The 27,868-nt window shown below is 38.7% G+C and overlaps 1 protein-coding gene across 1 annotated transcript in view; it reads right to left on the reverse strand.

Moving 5' to 3' along the window:
* Nucleotides 1–676: 676 nt before the first annotated feature.
* FRK (fyn-related Src family tyrosine kinase) overlaps nucleotides 677–27,868 on the reverse strand; it is a 50,580-nt gene continuing 23,388 nt past the window's right edge. The window contains exons 3-8 of the mRNA XM_010021498.1: nucleotides 20,191–20,354; nucleotides 19,391–19,559; nucleotides 10,347–10,505; nucleotides 5,184–5,365; nucleotides 2,844–3,009; nucleotides 677–948 (exon numbers count right to left, since the gene is read on the reverse strand). Coding sequence (XP_010019800.1) covers nucleotides 677–948; nucleotides 2,844–3,009; nucleotides 5,184–5,365; nucleotides 10,347–10,505; nucleotides 19,391–19,559; nucleotides 20,191–20,354 — 1,112 coding nt within the window. The remainder of the gene's footprint in view (nucleotides 949–2,843; nucleotides 3,010–5,183; nucleotides 5,366–10,346; nucleotides 10,506–19,390; nucleotides 19,560–20,190; nucleotides 20,355–27,868) is intronic.

Here is a 27,868-nt window from a genome sequence, read left to right on the forward strand (position 1 = left end):
AAATGAAGAACTACAAAACAAATCCTTACACCTTAAAGGACAGTAACTCAACTGTTCCGTGGCACTATTTAATAACATTAGGAACAAACAAATTTAAAAATCTAATAATAATTATATTTACTCTCGTAAAAGAGGAACAGTAAACAAATTAAAAAGAATCATTCTTTGCATCCACAGCACAAAATAATTCCTTCTACCATGAACATTTGTTTTACTTTCCCATATATCAAAGCACAGGTACAGTCTAAGCAGGGCCATTAGTCTGGATTCTGCTATCATCACTATTCCAGTATTATTTTTATATTCTTTTACAATGAGAGGACTCTGGAAACACAGATCCTGCTGTGTAGAGTCATCACATTCCTTCATGAAAACAACATGGTAGGAGCAAAAAATCTAAGGAACAGCAAATAATCATTCCAACAGAGAAATGACAAAACACTACAGTGGTTATTGAGCAACACTCATTTCATTTGTTCATTTTTGCAATTTCGTGTTTAAAAAATAAATAGAAGACATTTTATTTTTTAGAAGCCTCCACCCCTCCAGCTCCCTGATGCTTAGTCTCGCAAAACACCTGCCAGCAGCAAAAATTTGAAGTGTCTTCGTGTACCAGCACAGGGATGACAACATACCAGAATTCCTCAGCATTCCCTAAGAACCTCCACGTCTGGGCTCAGGCTGATTTCACAGCCATGTTGGTAGTGTCTGTCCCTCCGTTCCCGTCTGGTGGTTCACTCCACCAGGCCTGGGCATGGGCATAGGAAGAGGAATCTGCCTCAAAGTAGCACTCAAGCTGCCTGCAGATGGCCTCGAAGGTGGGCCGCCCTCCTGCCTCCGCGCTCCAGCACTGCAGCATCAGCTCATAGAGTGGCGCTGGGCAGGTCTTTGGCTGAGGAAGTCGGTACCCCTTGTCCAGCATTTGGACCACCTGGTGTCCTGGCATGCCTGCAAGCAGAAAGGAGTTCATCAGACTGCTGGGGGTCTACTTAGTGATGCCACATGTCCCTATCTGCTACTGAGACAAGGCAATGGGATGCCTCACTGCGAAGCACACATGCACTCTGTGGGCAGAGCTGGCCTCAGCAGGCACCTTCAATGGCAACAAGACACAGCGGTCACTGAAGGATCCCAAATGAGCAGCTAAAAAACACCTCCAGCATCTCCCAGCCCCCTCCCCCCAGCTGAGCCACCTGACATGCATAGCGAATGGGTTGCTCTGGGTATGAGGCTTTTCCTCCACCACATGGGTTTGCCAAAATTTTTCTGAGATCTATTTCCCTTAATTCATTCCTAAATACTCTAGTCTCAGTGACTCCAAAATATCCCAAGAAAATCTGTCCTAATGCTGAATTTTTCTCACATTTACAAAGTTTTCCCTAACGTGAGCCCTAAACTTCCTCTGGTGCAGCTATGTGATGGCAATCTGCCTGCTCTGTTACCACAAGTTATGGAGAAGAAACTAGTCCTCTACCTTTTCTATATGTTTCTATATTAAAACTATTGTCCTCCCCTTCCAATTTTGTCCTCTTTTAATCAAATCTTGAACTGTGTAACCTTTCCTTCTTTTCCCTAGGTCTCTAAATGGTGTTTCCTCTGTACATTACCCACTGCCAGTATGGATCAACATACCTCTTCTCCTAATTGATTGCTGAGGGCAAGCTCCTGAAAGTAACACTAAGTAAGCAAATAGCCATAGCAAAAGGACGTTTTCCACTGTAAAGTCATGGATAAACTATGCCTTTGCAAAGGGATAATGCTGAAAATATTCTCAGACAATACCGAGAATCATGGTCTTTCTTATATATCATTTATACTTGAATAGTTTATTTGTGTGTGTGTGTGTGCCCACACCTATAGTTTATATAAGAAAGAAAGAAAGAGTTGAGGGGTTTTGGCTTTGGTTACCTTTTTTTTTTTTTTTTTCTTTTTTCAGAACGGTTTCACAGGCGGTGAGGGTAGGAATCAAAAAGCAAAATCAATTTTTCCTTTTACAGGAAATACCAGTTGGGGACCCTGTGAAATGTAGTTTATGACGAACACAACACCCCTCAGGCCTGTACAGATGCAGCATAACTTTTTTTTTGCTGTAGTCTTTCCCTTGTGTTCTCCTCACTCGCACAAAATGAGTCACAGTCAATCATCTCACTGATATCTTGTGTTATTGGAGGCACAGTTCCTTGAGCATTTCTCAGTGCTAGGAATAATAGCAGGTCACATAGTATTAAATCTACTTTTAAGGTTGGTGAAATTTTATTCCTAATTCTTGCAATCCTTCTCTTTCTGAAGGCTTTCCACTGCAATAGTCAAATATGAGGGAAGGGAGTAAAGCCACCTGATTTATTTTTCAAATACCTTCTTCCTGGAGTGCCTGTGCAGAACTACTTTATGCATAGTCTTTCTTCCATGAGATATCCTCAAAAAAATAAATAAAAAAAAACCCCACAACCCAAAATGAGAATAAAAACCCACAACCAAAAAACACCACAGAGGTTAGGGTGAGGAACAGAAAACCTTCCCTTTTTCCACATGCAAGAATTGGCACCTTTGATCTGATGCTGCAGGGAAATAGCCAGCTGGCTTAGGTGCCTGCACAGTGTAGGTTGACTCCAGCCAGAGAAAGATTGAATGCCTGCTCATCACAACCTTTGGAAAGCTTCCAGGGAGGTGGGGGCAGCCAGAATATCTGACCCACTAAATGGACCTCATCTGAGCAGCCAGTTTTCTGTATTTACAGTTTTAACCCTTTAACATGCCCACAGTACAAGCACTCAACTTTTCTGTGTGTGTCATTCTTAAAGCAAGAAAACATTAGGAATCATTCTTTAGGTGAAAGTACTTACCAGCATAAGGCATCTTCCCATAGGTGATTATTTCAAACAGAAGTATTCCAAATGACCAGACATCTGACTTAACGCTGAATTTGTTGTACCGGATTGCCTCTGGGGCTGTCCATTTCACTGGAAGTTTTGTTTCAGGCCTAGCTTCATATATGTTTTCATTTTCCACCTGCCATGGGTAAAATGAGGCAAAGCCCTTAAGCAATTGACTAAGCTAAGCATGTGCTTAATCTTATCATCTTTTAGGCAAGCACTTGCCTTTCATGGTGTTAAAGCACACGCTTTCTGAAGTCTATTGTTGAACTGGGCTTCACGGTTGTGCAATGGTACTGTTCATCAAATGCTTTCCTAAAGCATTCGTCATTTCAAGAGAGCACACAGTGTTGGAGTGGCTCGTCATTAATTGTGACCTGCTACTGTGAATTCTGGACCTGGCATGCAAGATTTCAAGTCTGTCACAAGTGGTAGCGTAAGCATCCTGCTGACACTAGAGACCAAATGGCTCTACGTCTGGTTTTTAGTAAACAGAGAAGGCAAGAGGAAGAGCTAATGAATTTCAGAATGTTTCTTCTGTGATTTATTGCAGTGTTGAAGGGTCATTGACTTTGATAACAATCACTTAAGCAGGTTTTGGGGACCAAAGAGCAATCTCTAAGTGATTCAAAATAAAATATTAGCTTACAGTGGGTCCAATTAATTCATGTAAAGTGAAGATGAAAGACACATTAAAAAAGACAAATCATTTACTTGCAAATTTGTAGAATCATGTCCTTAAAGTTTTACAGCACAGACATCTAAACTTTATTCTGTCTTCAATTCCTACACATAATTTAGCATATATCGGTCACACCAAAACCTTGGTCAGATTTTTCACATGCAAATCCAGGTAAATGTGTACAAGATTTTGTTTGATTTTTTTTTAATACGGAACGTACATCTCCTAACTGTAATGCTCTATACTTCTGAAAAGACTAGTTGTTACTGTTTTGTATCTACATCTACTGATCTACTGATACAGCTTTGTATCTGCATCTACTGATCTACTAATACAGCTAGCACCTTGACCATACTATTCATCTCTAGAAACAACAAATTATTTCATTATGCTAATTAACACATACAGGAATACAGATTTCATTTCTCACACCTACTCTAGGATCTTTGCATGTGACCATGTTAGTGCTTTGGCTTAGGAGACAGAATAATCCTAAGAAAGTCTGCCAAGATGACTCTATGACAGAGTATCTCAGCAAAGCTCAGTTTTGACAAGAAATGTCAGCACCTGTAAATTATTTCTTTTTTTAGTGAGAACAGAGAACTATCCATTGTAAGCATTGTTCATTTAAAAATATGTATTTTTCATGTTAAAAAATGTGCAATCGGAACTTATGCATAACTAGAAGAATCAAAATTATGCAAAAAGCACTTTCCAAGTCCCTTGATGCCTTTGTCTAGCCATTATTCTATACTTCAGTATGTAATAAATCCAACTCTGTTATGAACTTCAATTTCTGCTGCTTGAATGGAAAAAAACAAACGAGAAGCAGAGGGCTTTTTTCTCCATTTTTCCTTCTCAGTGCAAGAACATAAATCAATAAAAACAATAATAAGACCTCAGAAATTATAGATTACATATTGAAATCCATAAAATATGGCAAATCAAATCTTTCCAACTCTGATAAAATCATTTCCAGAGTTAGGAAATCTCATTTCTAAACCACAGCTCTTTCCCAGGGTGATCTTGGTCAGCATTACTTGGCATTCCACATCCTCAAGGGCTAGAGAAAAAAAAAAACAGTACAATGGCAAAGAACTTGAAATTGCATGAGATTTGAAGCTCTGAGACCTCACTTTATGAACTCCACTGTTAGTCATGTAGAGGAATAAAGTCCTTTTATGATTACTACCTGCACTCGCAAGCATCATGGAGGCAGTGGGGAAATGAACAAGGAGAGAATAGCTGTCAATACACTTTTTTATGCATTCCCTCACAGGCTCAGGAATATAATCTTGCCATCATTCCTGTGGTCTTTCTCTATGTGGCAGACACTAGTGTTGTGCAGCAAAGGGTGTTGCTTGCCAGGCTCCTTCCTTGGTGGGTGAGTAGGAAGCAGACACTGGGATGCCATCTTCAGATTGACATAAAGGCATAGGCCAGCTTCTAACCTTGTATGGGATAACACAGGTAGAGGATACAAGTGAACACAGTAGAGGTCCTTGTCTCGCTGGGCATACTTTTTGTCTGAACCTAGCAATGTAGAGGCTACAGTTTATCTTTCAGTTACCTCCTCTACCTTGTTACCCAGAATTAAAGTAGAGCCAGTTCACCTGCTCACAACCCACCTTAAAAACTCTCGCAAGTCCAAAGTCTGCCACTTTGTAAACGCTGTGTTCACCAACAAGAACATTCCTGGCTGCCAGATCCCGATGGATATAGTTCTGAGATTCAAGATAAGCCATCCCTGAAGCCACCTGAGCAGCCATGTCTATTTGATGTGGCAGGAAGATTTGGGAGCCTGCATCTTCTGTTTAAAGGAAGATGAAAAAAAAAGATAACATATTATTTATGTTATTAACATATAAATAATATCCTCTCTGGTTCAAATGGCCATGCAATACAATAAAGTAACAGCCCAACCAAATGACAGAGGTTAGTTAACAACACTACTGAAAGTCATGCAGCTAATTTCAAGATAACTGAGTAACAGTGCCTGTCCCATCTTCTTTAGAAGAGTAAATACTAAATGCAGCAGTTGATCTAGGCCTGAAAGGAGCTTCTGACACAGTCCAAAGGAAAGGCATTTATCTGCTGGTAGCAAAGCAGATGTTTGTCTTTCTGATAAGTGCATAACCAGTTTCAAACTGTAAGAACTAATGTCAGTACTCACTGAGAGTACCCAAAGCTAACTAAAGGTGGAAAAGACCAAGATTATCCTTGTTCCCTGTTCTCCAGTGATTCTTACCAGGAAATATACCATCTGCTGTCAACTGCAACTCTCATTTTCACTTTCCAGTCGACTTGACTGCTTCACACTGTTCTCTCTGTTGCTGCTACTCAACAATATGACTTCTTGAACTGCTTTCAAGCTGCCTGCCTCTCTAGCAGGACTTTCTGAAGCAAAGTGCATGCCATTCTCACCACTTGCTGTAAGACCAGCAAGTCTCAGAAATAGAGATTTGGCAATCAAAGATCACCTGTTCAAACAAAGTAGTAGAAGAAATTAGAGCAGAGCAACTTTCCTCCACAAATGAAGGAAAGAGCCTTAGGCCATGAAAAATTGCAGCCAAAAATTTTAAGACAGGTACCATCAAAAAAGTCATTGGAATATAACACATTAGAATACAAGTTCAGGGCCTTCTTGGCATTTTGGGGGACAGCTGACCTCATAGCAAAGAGTTTATACCCCGAGGTAACCTATGTAAGCTAAATCAGTGTTATATTCAAGCATCACTGTCACCCACACTCAAAAGCTGCAGCACAGAAGCATGAGTGCCTGCTTCGGTAGCCTCTAATAAAGGTTTCAACTTTCTGTTTCAGAATCTTAACAATATCAAAAAGCTAAGTGTTTGCTGCAAGGTTTATTAGCAGTTCTCCTTTCTCATTAGGATGGTGACTTTTCCTTACAGTCTTTGTGTTAAATAAAACATTTGTAGCTGGCAGTTTTCTATTGCTTACTTTGAATTGATTCCTGGTGAAAGCATGTCTTAGCATTGGCTTGCATAGCCTCCTCCAGTTCTGGCATTTTATCTGACCTAACCTTGCAATCACCCCTTATGAAAAGTGTGAAATTCCATTGTTTATTAATCTATTCTGCAATCTCCAGGCCTTGAATTTCCTGCTCATCTGGATGTTCTGAGATGAATAGGTAAAAGAAATGAATTTTAAATTATTAAATTTGCCCGGTATGTGCATTGTCCTACTTCCTTTTTGAGGCTAAAGTCATTGTCATGATAATCGAGCACTAAGATTATTTATTTCTATTGTTGACTCAGAAAGTCTTTTCCTCTCCCACACATATGTTTAATAGTTTCCTTGACCTTTAAAAGAGAGAGGAGGAAAAATCAGGCTGTGTGGTAATCTATGGCTTAACCATCAAGAAAATCCATCATCAGGCCACAGCATAATATAGCACTCTAAATTTTTACAGTTCTGACAAGTGGAAGACATCAACATTTATTATTTAGCTTGCTGGACAAAGATATACATCCATAAATTATGTCTTTGTTGTATTTAATCAGAAAATAACTAAATATATACAAGTACCTTGCATGAGTACCTGGGATTTGGAAACGAGTTTATGTGACTCACTTCAAAATGCCTCTCCCCATGTTCCCTTTTTCACTGCTCCTTCATCTGCACAGGTTGTGAACTACCTCCTGGTGAAAGCAGACAAGGATGAAGGCAGACCTGAGCACAGGCTTGTCATTGCTCTGGGAATGGTCCAGACGAGCCTGATACAAGCTTGCTCCAAGAGTCAAAACACAGCAATGTCACAGGGAAGAAGGGATGACTCATAAACCTCATGAGCTGCTTCAGTGCAGGACAGGAGCTGGAGCTGCTAACTCCTCCTTGTCTTATGCCCTGCGGGACACACAGGTGCACCGTGCTAAAGGACGAGATCCACCTCTAATGGTGAAGTTGCATCTGAAAGATTATTTCTTCCAGTGGGGCTTGTTTGGGATCCCAGACCAGGCTGGCCTACTGTCTTTAGCATATGGGCTGAGGAGGGGAAGGGGACACAATTGCTCTGGATACTGAGATATTCCTTGGAGGGTTTATCTGTGTGAAGCTGGTTCTGTGCTGCTGCTGCTCTTCTGGAGCTAAAGAATGAAAAGCTGTAAGGAGGAGCCTCAGCTGACCAGGAGCTGCAAACTGCACAAAGATAGAGGATAAAAGCACAGGTCTCTTTGGGATCTGAAGTGAAAATCATATACAGTTGTCTCATAGAGTTTTCTGACTATATCTCCAGAACTCCAGGTTGGGCCAGCCAAACATACAAGTTCAAGCACAACTTGAACACCACATTAGTACAGCTTCAGAGGTTTCCAGATAAGAGCCAGCTCTCATCTGGCTGGTTCAGAGCAGATCAGAAGAGTTAAAGGCTATATTCATATGGGTACATGTGTACTTTAGCTTGTTTTAAAGTGTTTTAAAGGAGGAAAAACTACAACAAAAGAACAGAGCTAATATAACTTCCACACTCAAAACCAGGCACTACTGGTGAATTTATAAAACCTTCCCATGACTTATTCTTTATCCTATAAAGAAAATGCAGTGCCTCCATGTCCTTTTTTGCTAATATTTTTTGACAAAACTATTGCCCTTATATGAAAAATTTATTAGAGAAAATATTAAAGAAGTCTTAGGTTCCTCACCCTGTTCTAAGTAATCATTCACAACTAATCATTCACAACATCTCATTTAGTGAAGACAGGAAAAAATTCTCATTGACAGATGCCTGACATTAAAAAAAATAAATAAATGAGCAGCACTTTCTCCAGTTGAGAGCATTGCCTCTGTAATAATTCACTGAACCTCAAGACTGTGCCAGAACAAGCCCCAGGTCTATCAGAATTGATAAAAACACTCATACATTTTATGACAATTTCATTCACATATAATAACAAAGAAAAGTTTTCAGTTGCATTTTTCTCATATTGGTGGCAGCTCAATAACTCTGCATATCAGTGTTCATCAAGAAGTATCCCAAAGTACATTTACAGGGTGCACAGGGGATTTGCATGCCCATCGTTATTAAGTAGCTGTCATTATGGTGGTATGTGATAGTCACTATGCATGAAATATCAGGGATTTTTAAAGCTGGAAAAACATACCATGCATTTCTAGGAGAGGAAACTTGACCAAAGAATGATCTCTGGACTTTTCCTCTATTCCAGTTTGCCATATTTACCCATAGTGCACACAGAAACACAGCAGCCTTCTGGAAATATCTTCCTTCAGTGGCTGAATATCAAGAAAGTTTATCAGGATCTGTGCCCTGATTACCAGCCAGTACAGGTCGCTTTAAGTCACAGGGCTCTACAGACTACTTCAAATCTCTTTCCTTATTACTCTCACTGACGGCAACAACTTTTCTCTGACTAACACCTATCAAAGCGCCCGGATCTCTGCCTCCACCTCTCAGTTCTCTTTATCTCCCTGTGCACAGGCCATCAGACAAGGAGACATACCATTAGTGTGGGTTTCAGCTGGCCATTTTTACAGTTATCTTGACACTTGCCTGGAAACCTCCTTTTCTCAGCATCTCCAAGGCTACAGGAGTGAGCATTTGGGCAAAGATCAGGCCACATACATGCATGGCCCACAGCAAGGGAAGCTGCTCTGCATATGCTGGCAACTGATCCACACACAGGCTGCACAGCTGACATGTCCTGGACGTGTTGTACTCTGTGCAATAGCAGGCTAATTTTCACCTCTGCAATAGTTGTGACTCATCCTGTCTTAGAGCTATTTCTGTGGTGCAACAAATGTTTTAAAGCACAGCAATCATTTCCTGATGCGCCAGGCTCTTTCAACCAGATAAGTAGCAATCTGCACACAAAGGAACCAAAGGTGAGAATTTAAAGGAAATTTGTGCATTTCTACCTCTGGCCACTAAATGCCTACAAAACTGTAGTTGATCTGGCCCAAGCTCATTGCAGCCCTTCTCTGTGCCATTCCTTGGTGGGGCTGCCACTCTACCAGAGATTTCTTTTGCTGTAATTGTCCCTGGTCTGAACCTCACTTAAAAAATGGTTCCACAGAGAAGATGGCAGAAGGAGTTTGACATGGTAAATACTGTCTGTGGTATTTCACAGGGCTCTGCTTTATAGGCTGGAGAGAGAGAAAAAATTTAGCAAGACAATTGCTGTGAACATTTTGTCTTCAAGAGATAGTTACAGCCTTAGAGACATTTAGCACCTCAGAGACATCTGCTAAACTGAAAACGGGTAACACTAGAATCAAACATTTCTCAATAGCGGGGTGAACTTGAAGTGCAATCATTATGCTACTCTGCTTCGTGCTGTACAACTGTATTTTTAATTATTATTTGCCTTCAAAAGAGCACTTTGAAGTGCTGCTGAGATAAAAGCCCTGATTCTATAGGCAAGGGACAAATTCACAGTGAAAGGCTACCCCTTCCTAGTAATAGATTTCAAAGCCATTAAGTACATTTTGTGGAAGTGCCTCTATTTCATGTCAAATACAATGGCCTATCCTTCTGGATGCTTATATTTTTATTCTGTTAGTGTATGTTCCCATCTACTCGTAGAACTGGGTGAAAAAATGTGGGTCATTGTAAGGCAAGAATCAAACTGTGAAAATAGTTTGGCATGTCAAAAAATCATAAACCTCTTTCTTTCCTCTTTTCTCATCCCCACACATGACAAATAAAGTAGCCTTTGCATTAAACCAGAGCACTGTACTTCTATCTTTATGTTAATGTATTTACTAAACTGTCAGCTGTAACACCCATTGAAATGAGTTTATAGCTATTTGCTTACTTTGAAGGTATTCTAGAAGACTTCCATGTCTCATCAGCTCAGTAATAATGTAAATTGGGTCCTCCAAAGTGCAGACAGCATAAAGCTGTATAAGCTTTGGATGTCTCAAGTTCTTCATCATTTGTGCTTCCCTCAGAAAGTCTTTTGGATCCATTGAACCTGAAACAACAGCATATAACAAAACATAAGCTGAGGTTATTAAAGGCCTTCCTACCAGCCTGGCAGTCTTAAGGGAATAACTGAGATTGTTTTCTGTCTTTCGAGGTACATTAGCATCTCAAATCTTCACAGTTCCCACAGAAAACAGACAGTGCAGCTGAAATAAACAGTTAATGAGTGAAACTTACCAGTTGCACAGGGACAGAGAACATATGTGTTCCAGCCACTAGAGATATAAAGGCTAAAATTAACTACCCCCAGACCTCCCCCAAACATGAAAACAGTGAGGATAGAATGCTAACTGATATAATTTAAGCAAACAATTATGTTACAACTGGTTAATGAAATGACCAGAAACTGAGGAAGGAGTGCTTAGGTAATGAACATAAAATTTCTGACTGAAATAGTGCTGCAATAAGAATTATTGCACTATTTTTTCTGCTTCAGCCATCAAAGCCTGAAAGCACTGATATCATGTTAGCATATAAGGATTAGATGTGTGCTTTTTATATAAATAAATTAAAATACGTATTTATAAGATTCATATAATAGCAACCTTATTAGAAATACCAGTGGATGCACAGATTTAACACTAATTTTGCATTCCCTTAAATGAAGAATTATCTTAACGGGTAATGATCCCAACTTTTTAATTGTTAGATAAGGTCATAATATCTCTAGATCTATTCATATACACAGTGAGCCAATGCATAAACTGTACCAAAGAAACCACACAGAAATGGCACAAGGAGTTACAGTCAATGTCATATTCAGGATTAGAGGTCATATCTCCTGAACAGGGGATTGATTAGAAAAAATATACACAAATCAAGAAGCAAAGCTTTCTCTAAGAATGATCCAGTAGAGACCAGATATTCTCTGGTGTTTGAGGAAGATGGTAAATAACATCTACTTCACAATATTTGTAGAAACAAATGTGAAATTATCCAACTACTCAAATGTTTCCTTCCTCCCAAATTAAAACAGCTTCATTAGGAAAAGTTTACAGTGAAGGATGGGAGGGGTGGTGGCGGTGAAATGTACCCAAGTCTAGTTTGCTCTATGCCATGTTTGTAAACAAACTCTTTTCTTAGTGTAAGCAGAATAAGTCATTTGAAAAGCCAAGGCTGCAAGAGTAAGAGACTTTAATTTGTTTTTTTAACACTAGGTAACCAACAAGGTTCATTTGGGAGTATGGCTCTGTTCCAAACATGGATGTTTAAATGAAGTGAAATCCTGGGAGGATGCTAAATGGCTCAGCAATAAAACTGCAACAGAAAATCTGTTCTACAGAATTACCTTGTGGATCAGCATGGGCACCTTCACCCCAGCATCTACCTTGAATGCCACCTCCTGAAAAGTGCTCTAATCTATTTTCCAAAACGTAGCAATGATGTGTGATTTCATATCCTTGCATCAATGCAAAAGGAATGTCTCAGAAATGCTTCTGATTGATACAGACTTTATGAAAAAAGAGCCACTTGACTTTGTAACTCGTGAGAGCAAAGATTATTGCAAGGGACATAAGTGTCCTCATATTTTCCTTGACAATCCCATTGGGTCCAATTTGACAATACTGTATAGCATGCCCTTAGGAAGAATGGTGAAAGTTAATGGATTTCCATGCCATCAATAAATGGATAGCAGCCAGTAATACATCTCAATAGGTACAGGCTTTACCCATTTCCTTTTGTCTCTGTTGTAGGAAAGTGGTGGCCCACATGAAAAGCAAATGACTCATATTTGGTCTGGATAAAACAGAGATTAGGACAGTCAAGTGGGAAGAAAAAAAAAAAAAAGAAGATCTGTAATACTAATGCTATGACCTTTTCCTGTTTAAAGCAGCACAATCCTCACAGCTTTATTTGAACTTCACACCAATCTTAGATTTTGAAATAAAAAAAGCCTACAGTTGTATTTATAGGGTTTGGACTCACCTTAATACTTATTTAATACTGCGGTCCATTTGCTTACTCTTTACAAAATAAATGCATTTGTCATGGAAATCACTCTAAAGTCTACAGAGAAGCTGCATGGTATGAAGTATTCTGCCTCTAAAGGTAAACGCATAAGCATGACAAGTGATTTAACATCAGTGCCAAAATCAGACAAGTTGATCCTAAAAAGGATAAAGTATATGCTAACTTGGGGTCTACCAAATCATATGCCCTCCTCTATGGATCATTATACAGGATTTCTTCACATCACAGAAAATGACAGTCTGATTTGTACCCATCATAGAAGTTTACCTAGAAGGAATCTCTCAGTTTAATCATGTTATAAACTTCTTCCAACAAACTGAAACCAAGCAACATGTTTTTCACATATGACAACTTCCAATAAATTGATCAGGAGGGAAGTATTCTATTAGCCAAATAGCAGCAAACCCTTCTTTACTCTGTAGAAGTAATAATTATAATAATGATAACCAGTGACAAAGATCACTTAGTATTTCCTGCATATTTTAAAGAGCCTATGTAGTCTGTGGTTGAATTACATGTGTTTTTGATGAAGTATATTTTCAGCAGTAAGTGGTAAACACAGTATCAAGAGCAGATTACTGTAAGTAGAAACCACCTGATCAAAAAACAACTAGTTGACAGGAGCCTTTACTGAAACAACAAGTATCCATTGTATAAGACACCAGTTTGGGAGTAAATTGACGAGTACCTGAAAAAATAAGGTTTTGATAATTTGGTTTTTGAATGAAAAATGGTTTTGTAAATGTCAAAGTCCTTCTTAAGAATAAAATGTTGGAATTTGTTCCTTTGATGTGCTCTATGATGTGCTGTTTTGCCAGAAATCACCTCTACTTTAAGCCTGCTTAAAGCAGGTATACCAGTTCTGATTACTTTCTTTCTGAAAATATTTTTTTCAGAATTGAGGAAGCTTCACAGTACAAGATAAAGACTCATAATGTGGAAATGAGTTAGAGAGAGAGGTCAGCTATTTTCCAGCTTCCACTAGCCTAAAAGTAAGTGGCCCTTAAATATTTAATAAACACCTCCCGAGACCCTTTGTTTTCAACTTTCAATAAACTTTTCCAAATGAGTTTAAACTAACCTTGTACCTCAAAACAACCTTGTCTTCTGAACAAGTTTATTCAAAATGAACTAACGTACAAAGTACATTGAGCATGTACTGTGATATTCTAAGTTTATGTGCAATAAAGAAATAACATTAAAAAGATCAAGTTTTTTGTAACGTAAGAAACTGAGTGTAAACTATTTCCATTAACAGGACAATATCTCAGGTATCTAACAATCCCTGAGCAGCTTTCTCACCATACAGAAGTGAAATTACAAGTTAGTGTAAGGTTATGTACCGAACTAAATGGAATAAAAGAATTTCTTTTTCCAGGGTAGTTGGGATGCTTTCCTGAGTGCAGAGCTTTTTACATTGCATATGCACTAAAGAGATGACATATTGAAGAATAGAAAATATTATTAAAGCCTCCACTGACAGTACCGACCCAGAGTTTAGTTTGAGAAAGTCTCCTGAAAAAAAAATATAATAAAAAAAAATCATGCTTGGGCAGTTTCCATGCAAAGAGAGAAGCTTGGGAGGTGCTTTACAATATGATAATGACAAATGTATCTGTCAACTTGAATAGGCATAAGGAACTTCCTCAGAGACGATTAATTGGTGATGATAGATGTCTGCTTTACATGCTGACAGTTAGAGAAGCAAGCTAGCCCAGACAATAGGTTCTAGAGAATCCATCACACTCAGCACAGGACAAAGTGCAAATCCCTGCTGCAATGATTTCCACTTAAATAGAAAAAATCATGTCACAGTGAGGAAATAAAAACTGAAATGTGAAATGACATGTTCAGGGACCTACAGCAAGACAGTGGCGTGCAAAGCCAAGAACAGAAATAGCAATTTTCCTATTTTTCTATCTGCTGATCCCTACACCTCTTTGATGACTGTGGGTCAACAACTCAAAAGTCAGAGATGTTCCTTAAGGCAAAGATATTCTTGTGTTTTGTTTTTTTCATTCACACATCCGTCACTGTTTTCAGCTGGTAAAATGTCACAGATGTCTCCAAAACGGAGTCAAACACCAGTGAGAGCTGCTAGAAGCTTCCCCCATGTCCAATAAAGCCAATGCCAGCCAGCTCCAACATGCACCTGCCGCTGGCCAAGGCTGAGCCCATCAGTGATGGTGGTAGCACCTCTGGGATAATGTATTTAAGAGTTAAAAAAAAACCCAAACCAAAAACACCTGCACCATAGAAACTGCAGCTGGAGAGAGGAGTGAGAATATGTGAGAGCAACAGCCCTGCAAGATAGCAGGGTCAGTGCAGAAGAAGGGCAGGAGGTGCTCCTGACACTGGAGCAGAGATTCCCCTGCAGCCCATGAAGGCCCATAGTGGAGCAGATCTCCACCTGCAGCCCCCGGAGGACCCCACGCTGGAGCAGGGGGATGCTTGCAGGAGACTGTGACCCAGTGGGAAGCCCGTGCTGGAGCAGGTTCCTGGCAAGACCTGTGGCCCCGTGGAGAGAGGAGCCCATGTGGAGCAGGTTTGCTGCAGGAATCATGACCCCATGGGGGACCCACACTGGATCAGCCTGTTCCTGAAGGACTGAACCCATGGAAGGGACCAACATTGGAGCAGTTCATGAAGAACTGCAGCCCGTGGGAAGGACTCACATTGGAGAAGTTCATGGAGGACTGTTTCCTGTGGGAGGTATGCCATGCTGGAGCAGAGTGATGCCATGCTGGAGCAGGAAAAGAGTGTGAGGAGTCCTCCCCATGAGGAGGAAGTGGCAGAAACAACCTGTGAGACAACTGACCACAGCCCCCATTCCCCATACCCTAAAGCTAAAGAATGTGGGAGTGAAATTAAGCCTGGGAAGAAAGGTGGGAGAAAGGTGTTTTAAGATTTTGTTTTATTTCTCATTACCCTACTCTGAGATTTGATTGGTACAAATTAAATTGATTTCCCCAGATCAAGTCTGTTTTGCCTGTGACAATAATTGGTGAGTGATCTTTCCATGTCCTTATCTCAACCCATGAGCCTTTTGTTATATTTTCTCTCCCCCCTTCAGACAAGGAGGGGAGTGACAGAGCAGCTTTGGTGGACACCTGGTGTCCAGCCAAAGTCAACCCACCACACCAAAAGACTGGTTTAATCACAAGTCTTGTGATTCTTCTTGCAAGATTAATTGAAATTGTGTATAAATACAAAGATCACAGACTAATCATTCTCACATTTTGAAGGTCTCCAAAGAGCCAGGTGAGGGGAACTGGTCTTGGATAAATAGATTTCATGTTCTGATGTTCTTTATAGTGAAGTATTGAACATTCTGTTTAGAGATGGACAACAATTTGCTAGCAGAAACACGAATGTGTTGAAAAAAGATAGTTCGTTAAATCAAAAACGTCTCTGGTTCACTTCTGTTTCCTGCAAAATTTCCCTTACAATCCATGAGGACTGTGTGTGGAGCCCTGTTGTCCATAGCCAGTAGACTGAAGACCCCAAAACCAGCTGAAGCTGGTTAAACTAGATACTCCCTAATCACAAAGGCAGTGGGTGACACCCCACCAGGTTCATCAGAAGACATTTCCCGTGGCCTCCTTAGGAATCAAATCCTTGTGCAGTTTTTGGTCAGAGGGCTCCAAGGTTGACCAATTTAAGATCTCATAGGCTCCACCAGCTTGACATTTTCCTCAGTTTTGTTACTTTTGTAAATTCTGTGGAAATGCAGAACACTGCTGGTAGCTGAATTTACCTCCTCCAACTGTAGGTCATTATTCAGGCACCTAGATCTGAGTTAATCATCCAGACTTTACAAATGATGGCAAGAAACGTGCTTTAATAACATGTTATTCTCTCATAATGTACATTTCTAATCCATAGTTTGATTTACCTGACCTGTAAAGTGCTTATTTTTTTCCATTAATTATTAAAAAACCCTGACATATCTAAGATGTTAGATGCCTAAAAATAGGGAAAATATAGCTAGTATGCTACGCCTCAATGTTTCTGAAAGAAAGACTTGTGAAATTTCCAGTATGTGTGCAATATGTGAAAAATTGGCTCTTGCTTCAAATTGGAATGGAAACAGATTTCTGAATACCCTAATTATTCACAAGTCAGGAATCACACATTTGCACCAAGTGAGAACTGGCTCTGGGAAAAAATCCATCACGAGAATTCTGGAAGTTTAATTTTTCCAACACGTTGGAAGGTCATGTACCTAGACACAATCATTTTATGCCGTTTAGCAGCAACAGCTAAATTAATCTAAGTCCAGAAAAACTGCTTGAGAAATAAGGAGAATACTATATAACAAGAAACTATATTTTTCCTTTCTAAAGACAATTGAAAATTTAACTCACTCTGTATAAACACCCAGAACAGCAAGAAAAAATAATGCATACGTGGAGGGTTTTGTTTTATCACAAGAAGACGTAACAAGAATTAAAGAGAAGACATCAGGTAAATCCAGATGAGAAATTAGGCCCGCATTCTTCATTGTAGTGATATATCATTGATAGAAATTGTCAAAGACAGCATAGGCAAGTTCTCTTTGTGCCTCCACCTCAATACTTGAAGACTTCTACTTATTATCTAGCCAAGAACAAGCTGTATTTTGATTAAATATAAATATTCTATCTCAGCAGAAGGGTGAAATGTAATGGCATAAACCAGCAAAGTATTCAGACTATACATGATCTAGGACAGATGGACACTGCAAAATAATGCTCAACAGAAAAAGTCAAAATAGCCAAAATCCCTTCTGTTGTTCAGGCCCATAATCTATGATGTACTGGTTTCACTCAGCTCTTCTATACCGTTTGCTATCTGATTACCTTACTTGATTAACCTGCTCCAGCTTGGTAATGAAAGCATGGTTCCATGTTACAATTTCTATGGAGGTAAGGCCATTTTAATAGAACCCTCTCTATCTCAGTCCCTTACATTTGATAGAATACTTTGTTTATCACATTCCTCTGTTGTTCTGATGACTGTCTTTTCCAGCAGGTCTACACTGTAAAGCAGCTTAACAAAAAGATTTTGATTTAAAATATACTCTCTACTCCCTCAGTGTAAAGATTTAGATCTTTAAGCCAAGCAACAAGACATGATCATTTTATAGCGCGTTACACTTGAAGCCTGAAGCATTGCCTGTGTGAACATTGGAAGCTTCAGTCATCAACATATAATGTGGCACATTTTTTGATTACTTGTAGAGTCATAGAACAGAATCATAGAATCATAGAACAACTGTTTTCCATTCACTTATCATCTTTATATTATGATGAATGAAATTGCCATACCTCGCCTCTGTTGTAATTTTATTAGTGCCAATCTAAGCATTTATTTAGATTAGGGTGAGGGTATTTAATTATTGAAATGTTATTGCTCATGAGCAACAATGAGAACAAGCTATGCAAAACCAATGTGCTAACTGATTACAGTAAGGCACTCCAAGTGGTGAAAAACATTGTGTGGAAAAGGATAATTCCCTAGAGAAGTATAGGACAAGATTAAATGCTTCCATGTGTGACTCTTTGAACTGGATTTGTAGAATGAGATAGTGCACAAAGTACAGTGATAAGAGATTCAGTATTACCTATCCAGCTTATCAAGATGGCTTTAACAATCAAAGTCTTCAGTCTAAGCACCACTAAATGCAATGCACTATTTCCTTATCACAGGATTGGATCACAAACTCTGCTATCCAAACATCACACGCAGGTGGGGCTTGTATCTGCCCTAACTTAATATAATGCACTGTGAAATCAATAAGACCACTACTGTTGACCTTAACAGGAGTCAGACTAGAGTAAAAAACAGAACAGAGATGGGAAAAGTACTGATTAAACAACCCTTTTTCCCAGCTGAACTATGATACTACAAAAAGTGCTACAGTAGAAGGGATTTCTTATTCTGAGCATTTTCTCTAATTTCAGTTAAGCAGAAAAAAAAGTGCTTTTTTGCTTTTGATTTGCAAATTCCAAATCACAAACAACATCCTCATAGAAGACAGTCCTAGACCACATGCTTAAATTCCTCCCTGTTCAGGACACCATTCAAGCAAAGCTCAAGCATATTGTTGTTATTCTGAATCACAGACCTGAATCTGTTCTGCTTCCTGAAACATGATCATTAATGGCCAACACAAGTTTTTTCAATTAACTGCAGCTCATTATATTATCTCTTTTAAAAAAACACATTTATCATCCAGGCTACTGTTCTTATTGTCGTGGTTTAAACCATGACACTTATCTACGTAGTTCTTGCCATCTGCTGGCAGGTATTTCATGTTGTCAATTTAGAATGCCCAAATTACTTGAAGTAAATGAAAAATAATTAAGAAAAATGTTAAAAGCTGTATTAGTAACAAGCCTATATTATATGCAAATATTGGATATTAATGTTGTGTATTAAAAACTTTGAGAAATTGTAATCAATTAATATTAAGATTAAAGCACTTCTTAAATACAAACTTAACACAGTATGTATTCCAAAGGAATAGTATATATTACCAAAGGAATCACTACAATATAGCATCTAAGCACTAGAAGAAATTCTACAGATGACAAACCAGTAGTAAATTGATGAAATGGTCATTTGATTCCGTACAAGCAAGATCATACAGAAGATATGGCCTTGCTGGGGTTGCCTTTTTATGTAATATAAATGTTGAATGAGTTCAGTTCATGTGGAAATGGAAAGCTGTACAAAATTGTAATCCGAAATACCAGAAAATATCTGGACCTTGAGCTTTACTAACCTTCATGTTTAAGTGCATGGGTTTTAAGAATAGTTCCATATAAAGACAGGCTCTCTGTTCAGTAGTACTTTAAAAATAAAGGAGCATCCTTGCTAGCATTTTACATTATTAGAATGTAAGAGTAATTCACATACCTGGTTTTAGTGTTTTGATTGCCACGGGGGTGGTATTATTCCAGAGTCCTTCCCATACTTCACCAAACTGACCAGATCCTAATTTTTTCAAAAATTTCAGAGATTTTCGGTCTATCTCCCACTGATCAACAGTTTTATATGACAAATCAAAAGTAGTAGGAATTTGTACCTGGTATAGGAAAGTAAATAATACAGTAATTGATACTTCTAATATTTTTTCAACAGTATATACAAATCATTGTTAACTATGTCATGTAAAGTCATAACTGATATAAATAATGTTTCATTAGAGTACACACATGTGACAAAGTGAGCTGAGAACATGAAATACAGCCCACATCCTGGGTACGTTTTTTGTGAGAAATAAGGAATACTCCAAAGAAAATACCCTGTCATTAAAAGTAAAAATTAGAAACCATCCCTCTAGCAAGCTTTTTGAACAGTGACGTATTGCTTGCCTGAACCTTGTGGTTTTGTCTCAGTAATTACTTATGGACAGCTAGAGTTATGAAGTTGGAGATTTCATCTCCATATCTATTTATAAAAAGGTATTCATAAATCATGATTTGGCATATTTTCTCCTACACTACATGACAGTTTGTTCAAAACGGCATGGTGTTTTATTAGTAACATGTCAGCTTCAAGAATGAAACGGTAGCACTACTCAGAACTTTCTGAAAATAAGCAGATCATCAGCATTTTGAACTGGTAGAAGTAGATATGGGGTTAACACCTTCTGACTGATCTCTGATGAGTTAGCTTACAAAAAATGCACTGCACAGTGTAGCATTAACTCTTACCTTTGGGCATGGCTTTCCAAGCGCGATGCAGAGGCCATCACTGTTCTTACTATAATAGTCAACAAACTCATTCAGAGTTTTGAAAGTTTTCCTTCTGCTTAGGAAAAAGCCTCCTTCATCCAGCTTTCTGATCCTGTAGTGCTTTACAGACACACCATCAAAAACTAAGAAAATTTAAACATATTAAGTTACCAGGAATTACAGCAGTGGTACAATATAGCCTGTGGCCAAAGCATCATAAGGTTCCTAAATATATTTATGAGGACCTTAAAATAATTTATTTTAGCTTCAAAGATGACAGCTAGAAAAATATCCTTCAAACCAAAGTTCACTGGTTAGATACATTAACATATCTAGCCTATCAGTCTTCAGCTGTTCAGGTTTGGAGATTCTTGCTTGCACCACAAGAATTTACACAAAAATACACAAATACGTCTTCTATGAGGCAGCTCATACTTTCCATCATTTTGGACAGCAAAACCAGCCAGAGGCATCTAATTCACAGTAATCATTTAATAATTCATTTGTCAGTGTTAACATTCCAAATAGCAGCTGCTGGACTGGCAGGCAATTTAGAGCAAACAGATACAACCTCCACATGGCCATGATTCTCTGGAAAGCACACATATCTTCCACAGGTTTTGCTGTGTTTTGTGCATGTTTGGAATATGTAAAAATCAGGCCAATGCTCTGTTTCAAGTAGCTGGTGACTTGCTTTCCCTTGAAATGTGTTTTATTCTAACCTGTTGTTTCCTAACCAACAGGACCTGGCTCTCCTCACCCTCTGCAGGTTATTTCCATGCATTTCATGACACCCCAAGTGTCCTTCCCTGTGACTGTCTGAGCACTCTTTAGATGTGTCAGAAAGAAGGCTGGGCCATTCCATGCTGGGTGTAGACCTGGACCAGCAAAGTCCAAAGACATATAAAAAATGGACTGTCATTCACCTAGTGCATTATTTAAGGAATACTAGGCTTGTAATGGCCATTTCTGACGTCTCCATCATATATGACTTATAGTGTTGAAAGCAGAGTGCATGCAACCCAGGGACTACTCAAGACAATCCATTGGCGTGAGAGAATAAGTATTTCTGTACCGTCAATAAAAAAGACAAAATAAATATTTTTAAGTACTGTTTACTTCATCTTTATCTCATTCTTTTTGTGTGTGTCTATGTTCTGTAATATACATAAGCTATCAGTACAGTAGTACATGTATATAACTTACAAATAAATAAATTAACATATACTGGGAGTGAAGACCAAAAATCTTTTTAATTACAGGGGTACACAATCAAAGAAGTTTGGAGACCACTAGCTTAAAGATCTCCTTTATAAAAAAATATCAGTAGTAGCAATGGTGGGCTGAGCATCAACAGAGAGGGCAGTTCTGAAGAGCTGGAAGGGGAGTTAGTCACAGGTGCATGACACTCCAAGACTGAGACATCACTGTCCATTTGCAGTGGGCAATGGAGAGTTTATGTTACATTGTCCTGGGTTCAGCTACAGCAGTCATTTTTTCTCCTTCTTAGTAGCTGGTGCAGTGCTGGGGTTTTGACTTTCAGCCTGGGAACAACGCTGATAACACCGATGTTTTTAGTTGTTGCTAAGTAATGTTTACTCTGACCAAGGACTTTCTCAGTCTCATGCTCTGCCAGGGAGGAGGGGAAGCCGGGAGGAAGCAGAGACAGGACACCTGACCCAAACTGGCCAAAGGGGTATTCCATACCACAGCACGTCATGCCCAGTATATAAACTGGGGGGAGTTACCCGGAAGGCCCAGATCGCTGCTGGGGTCGGGCTGGGTATCGGTTGGCGGGTGGTGAGCGGTTGTGTCCTCTCCCCTTGTTATTTCCCTTATCATTATCGTTATTATTGGTAGCAGTAGTGGTTTGTATTATACCTTAGTTACTGGAGTGCTGTTATCTCAACCCGTGGGAGTTACATTCCTCTGATTCTCCTCCCCATCCCTCTGGGAGCGGGGGGAGGAAAGAGGGGGAGTGAGCGAGCAGCTGTGTGGTTCTGAGTTACCGGCTGGGCTTGAACTACGACATATATACTGAAGGGTAAAGGATTTAGATACTATTAATGCCATGGCTGTTAACTCTAATATTAACAGTGAACAATGAGCAATAATATGTAGTAGGGTAAATTTTCTATGTCTCAGACAGAAGATACATGCATCAATAGAAGGAGGTTTTTGGATTCTAGGAATTGCAGGTGGAAAAATGCTTAGAGCTCAAGGAATGGTAGCAAGCTGTAATGAGATTGAGACAAGTATTTGAAGGTGTGGACAGGGTTTTTTGTCACCTGTTAGAGCTGGTGTGGAAGCAAGGTGAAAGGAGACAGGCTGCCTAATTAGGTTTGGGACCAGTGAGACTAAGAATCGGGTGAAAACGGCAAATGGGGATCACCTAGTGAGCTTGGGGAATGGCCAGGAGAAACACTGGAGCAGGACTAAATGTGAAGCACCTCATTTTGGAAAAAGACAAGTAGCAATAGGTAAAAAAAGGGGAGAAAAATTAGAAGAGTCTCCCAGTCTGCGTTTAATGAAATAATATGATGGGTGCATAAAGAGCTCTCAAGGAAAGGAGGTTGCTTCAGTTGCCATCCTGGTCCTTATCACCAAATATTACACCTTTGCAATAGTCCAGGTGGCTCCTTCCATACCCATCAGTTTGGGATATTACCATTGTCACCTTCCCAAACCCCTCACACAAGACAGAAATCTGAAAAGCAAAAGGGAGGCACAGGGAAAAGGCCTTCTGCTCTTTACCTGCAGTATATATTTCAGTAGCCAAAATTCCAGCAAACATATTCAATTTGGTAATGTTGACCACTGGGGACCCTTTGTTAAATAATTTACTGCATATTAAATTATTTTTCAATCATAAAAGCAGCCTCAGCATGGTATATTTGAAAAACTAATTATAAAAAACCACGCTATTGTTGTTGTTCTCCTCTGGAGATATTAGAGCTGGTAGATCCTTGATACAGGCAACACCACATGAATTTTGGCAATCACTTTTCTTACGGTAGCAGATACAGCAGACAGCTATATGTCATATGTAGAAAAAACTAGAGAAAATTATTGGTTGCATGCAATTAACAAGGAGATATAAATTATAATTTCTCTTTTAAGTGATTAAGTTAAAAAGAAAAACTCTCCTTCATTAAGTACTATCATATCAGATCGAATATTTCCCTAGAGTACTGTGCGGTTGTCATCCCGGACCACCAGAGGGCATAAAGGAGCTACTGAAAATATTAGGGGATTTTGTATCTGCCACAGGTAATATTTTTAGAGACCTGAGAACTTGCAATTTTGCATGAAGACCAGAAATCAGAATATTTGTAAATATAACTGCGGAGTATAATTACATCACACTTTTCAAATGCCATTTCTTTTTAATTTAATGTCCGTAACTAATATTTTTTAATTATAAAATGCATGAGTATTTTTGTGATGTATCATTTAGAAATGGGGCTGAAGCAAAATGAAGGAAAGAGTAATTCAGTAACAACAGGCTGAAAATGTAATGACTTTTCCAAAGTTCACAGGAAAGTGCATCTGACTAAATGAATTGCCATTTATGATGCATTGAGTAAAAGGCCGACAGGATGACTGTTAATCCAGTCTCAGTTGTATATCACTAGCAACAGTAGTTTGACTACCTGCTTTATTTATTAGCAGTATTATAATCATTATTTGTGAAGCAGCTAATGTTAATGGAAGAAAGGGTTTGAAGGAATTGCTTTAATTTCTTAAATGAGCCTTGCTTAAAGTCTTACAATTGGCAGTATCCAGGTCAGGCAGTGATGTGTGTAGAGAAGCTGGAGAGAATTTCTGCACTGATACCATCTCTTCCTGTGATAAGCAGCTGAGATTAGTGCAATATTTGATAGGGGGCTGTTTACTTGTATCCCAGGGCTGATTCCAGCTGTACAAATCCTGCACTGCACACTTGCAGCACTGTATCATGGTGTGCCTCCTCTGATCACCCTCACCAGCACAGAACCCATGCAGGGGCTGATCCAAAATCATTCTGCTATGGCCATGATTTTGCCACTCCTACCAATCTGTTGCCTTAAACAGCTACCTACTCTTCCCTGTGCTGAAACCCAGTCTGGCCTAGAGGAAACCACACAATCTTTTTTAAGAGCATGGGAAAAAAATGGAAGAAAACATAAACCATTTACATTGTCATTTAATGCAATTGGTCTTTCAGATGCCATTATTCAGTGAGGGGGGAAGTAGAGAGCCTCCTGCTATCACTGGCAATGACACTCAATTAAGCTGAGCACATCTAAATTATGGCTTTTAATTAAAAAGAGGCAATGTCTAAGATGGCACCAACATGTTTAAAATTTAATACATTTCACACCAGATGCTGGAGTCATCAACATAAAAATCTGTCGACAACATGTGCATTTTTAAAATGGGAAAACCTATTTTTAAAATGTCAAACACTTTAAAATTATAGCAACACATCTCAGTGTCCTATCTGGTTTGATGAGCTTTCCATTTAACCATTCACAGATGAGGAAAACCTTTCTGAATATGACTTTTTGTTTTTAATTTAAATAGTCATTTATCATCTAAATCCTAAAAACTATGAGTTTTCCCATCACGTTAGAAGTGAAAAGTGTCATTTTAATGAAAGGTAGTGCTTATTTATTTTCTTTTTCTTTTTTTCTTAAGGAGATCTGTTTTTCTCCCTCATTAACATTAAGTCTCTAATACATTGCACATACAAGTGTGAAATCAAGCTTGAAAATCATAAAATCAGTTTATGGGTGCTTGGGTAAAAATCTCTCTTCCTTTTCTACTTCTTTTCAATTTTAGATTTATTGCATCTAAATGTTAGGCTGGACAGAGAATTATGATATTTCCTTAAAGACCTTAATTCTGAAAGCCAGGTTGTCACTCCCAGCCATTATCATCTACTCTGGAATGAAACCAAGACAGCAGTAGAAGGTAAAGTAAATGCAACCAGTCCTACAGAGGATGGGAATTTCAGGGTCTGTTCTTTCTGCACTGAAAAAATCAGAAACATAAATTAGGGACACGAAATGTCCAAAATATAAGGCTGTGACTTCTCCCCTGCTGGTGAATCAGCTATGATGGAGATGGAAGCCATCCAAAAGCTTTGAAAAGAAAGAGTTCTGAACCAACATTCCTCAAGAAAACACTGCTTTTCTGCCTCAGCTTTGAGTGTCTCATAACTCCTGGTGGAACAGAGAGGAGAGAGTCAGAAAACTGCCTTCTCCATAGCATCTGGTAGACTAAACAATTTTTCTTCCAATTAATACTCCCCACAGTACAATCCACTTCATCATTTGCTTTAGAATGCACTAGCTCTCCCAAATGCAAACACAAGTAATGAGATTATGGACACACAACGTCCAGACCATTATGTATACTGTTAGGTTAGAAGCAAAAAAGCTTGCACAACACAAACAGATGCCATTCACTCAAGCCTATTCAGTGAGCAGCAAATAATATTTAGCTCTTCAGGATGAAATAGAGGCTAAATTAAGTTCAAGTCTGGGAAGCTGCTAAAAGATCTAGCAACACTGGTAAATCATGTCACTAATACTGTCTACAGACTGCTTCAGAGTTTATTCTTTTTCTCTGCGTAAAAGCACAGATGTTTAATAGATCTGAGATGACACATATATACATGCATACATGCTCAGAAGACAGCCCATGTTTGTGCATGAAGGAGGGCTGGCTCCTGTAGCTGGAGCCTTGCCTCTGCATATATTATGTTTTTCAGCACCACTCTTCCGTTCATTCATCAAACAAACCAGCATGGAAGAAATCCACATTCATGGTTGGATATCTTGCTATTTTCAACCATCATCAAATCTCCTGTTCCTGGATAAGCTTGTAAGAATCCTGAAAAATGTCTACCGCAAGCTTTTATAATTGAATCAAATATACTGAACCAGATAGACTGTAGTTTCTATCCACAATTGGTAAGGAAAAAATTAAACAGCAGCATCAAAGGGCAATCTCATCCTACCACAAAATCTGGCCTAATATTTATTTTCATTCTCATGGATTTTTCTCGGCAGTACCTTGTAGTTTAAATACAGTATTGCTGCCTTCCCGTTACAGAATTAGTCAGGATGCAGGGTAAACAATTAAGATTTTGTATCTTTTTTAGAAGGCCACCTATAGTTGGAGAATAGGAAAAAGAATAAGTCTCAGCATTGAGCAGGTAATACAGACCTATCTATCCTTCTCTGCATAATGCCACGCTGTTATTGGTCTAGCCTAGTCCTTGGGTGAAATCAGTTCACTGATGAAGAACACTTGAAGGAAGATGAAGCCATGTAAGACAGGGATAAGTTGGCATATAGAGGAAAAGCATTTTGAAAGGTCTGTGGCTATAATACAGTCTTTGGATAAAAGTGTGCCCCAGAGGGGTCAGTTCTGTCACAGTTCAGGAACAGTTTGATTCCTTGCTGATGTTAACTCTCTTGTAAGTGCTTCTTGTCAAGAACGAACTTCTTGGAGGGCAAACTGAAGATTATGGAATGAACTCTCCCAGAACTGTAAATATCAGATTTATTTCATAAGCTTTCCTGTATTTCACTCCGTGAGCAACATCTATTTCTTTGTCTTAACAATAAAAACCGACCCTCCTATTACCACAAGACATTAGGAGTATATACCATGCCCTTATGATTTGGAAAAGAAACCAAGAATGTGTCAAAAGTTCATTTAAGCTGCTTAATATGATTCTGTGTAATGGTCAGAAGGTGACTCACATATAAACATCCAGACAGAAAAGGAGTCAATATGAAAGAATTTGGTTATGCACAAGGTGCCTCTCATTTTACTGACATAATTCTGCATATGATAACTTACTGTTTATTCACAAACACCTGGAGTCTTTACTGATGTCAGGAATTGTATAAGTAGAGCACATTAGGAAGTTTGGGCATGTAGCTGCGCTGTCTCAAGAATACCATAATAATCTTTGCTCACACTTGTATGACACGTTTGATTGATAGAAAATGGTCACGGGGAAAAAAAAAACAAACAGTAAACAATCACATTTACTATCTAATAAGACAAATATCTCTGACACGAAAAAGATGATGTCATCTTTTCGTGAATAAGTACAATTATTATTAAATAAGTGTCCTTATTTGATAGTCTTTCGGATTCAAAGAAAGGACTTATAAATTTCAATGCCTGTCAACATCATCATAAGTCTTTCTACCAATGTTTACAAGTAACTTTTCAATGAAATATGATATTCTTAAGTACAGCTTTGAAGATCTTCCTATCATTTTTCCCCTGAAAACAAATAAATATAAACCTAAGGGTGTGCTCCAGCAGAAATCTCATTTTCTTTAACTGCAGGTATCTACCAACATGCTTTAATTCTTATTTTGCGTACTAATAAGAACAGTAGCGTACAACTGTAATGTACTTTTTGGCATTTTAATCATGAAAATAGTTTCTATTTTAAGGCATCTGGCACACTGGAAGTACTAAGCATAAGAAAGTTAATTTCTGTTCTGAGCATATTAATAAAAAAGCCTATAAAAAATGTTAGTAAAAACTCAAATTACTCTTGCCAAGTTTTCTGTATATATCTCCTGGGAAATAAATATTATTACGAAATAATTTCATTTTCATGCCCAGAATTTATCATTCT

Source organism: Nestor notabilis, unplaced genomic scaffold, assembly GCF_000696875.1.
Source record: "Nestor notabilis isolate BGI_N333 unplaced genomic scaffold, ASM69687v1 scaffold20129, whole genome shotgun sequence".
Taxonomy (NCBI): Eukaryota; Metazoa; Chordata; class Aves; order Psittaciformes; family Psittacidae; genus Nestor; species Nestor notabilis.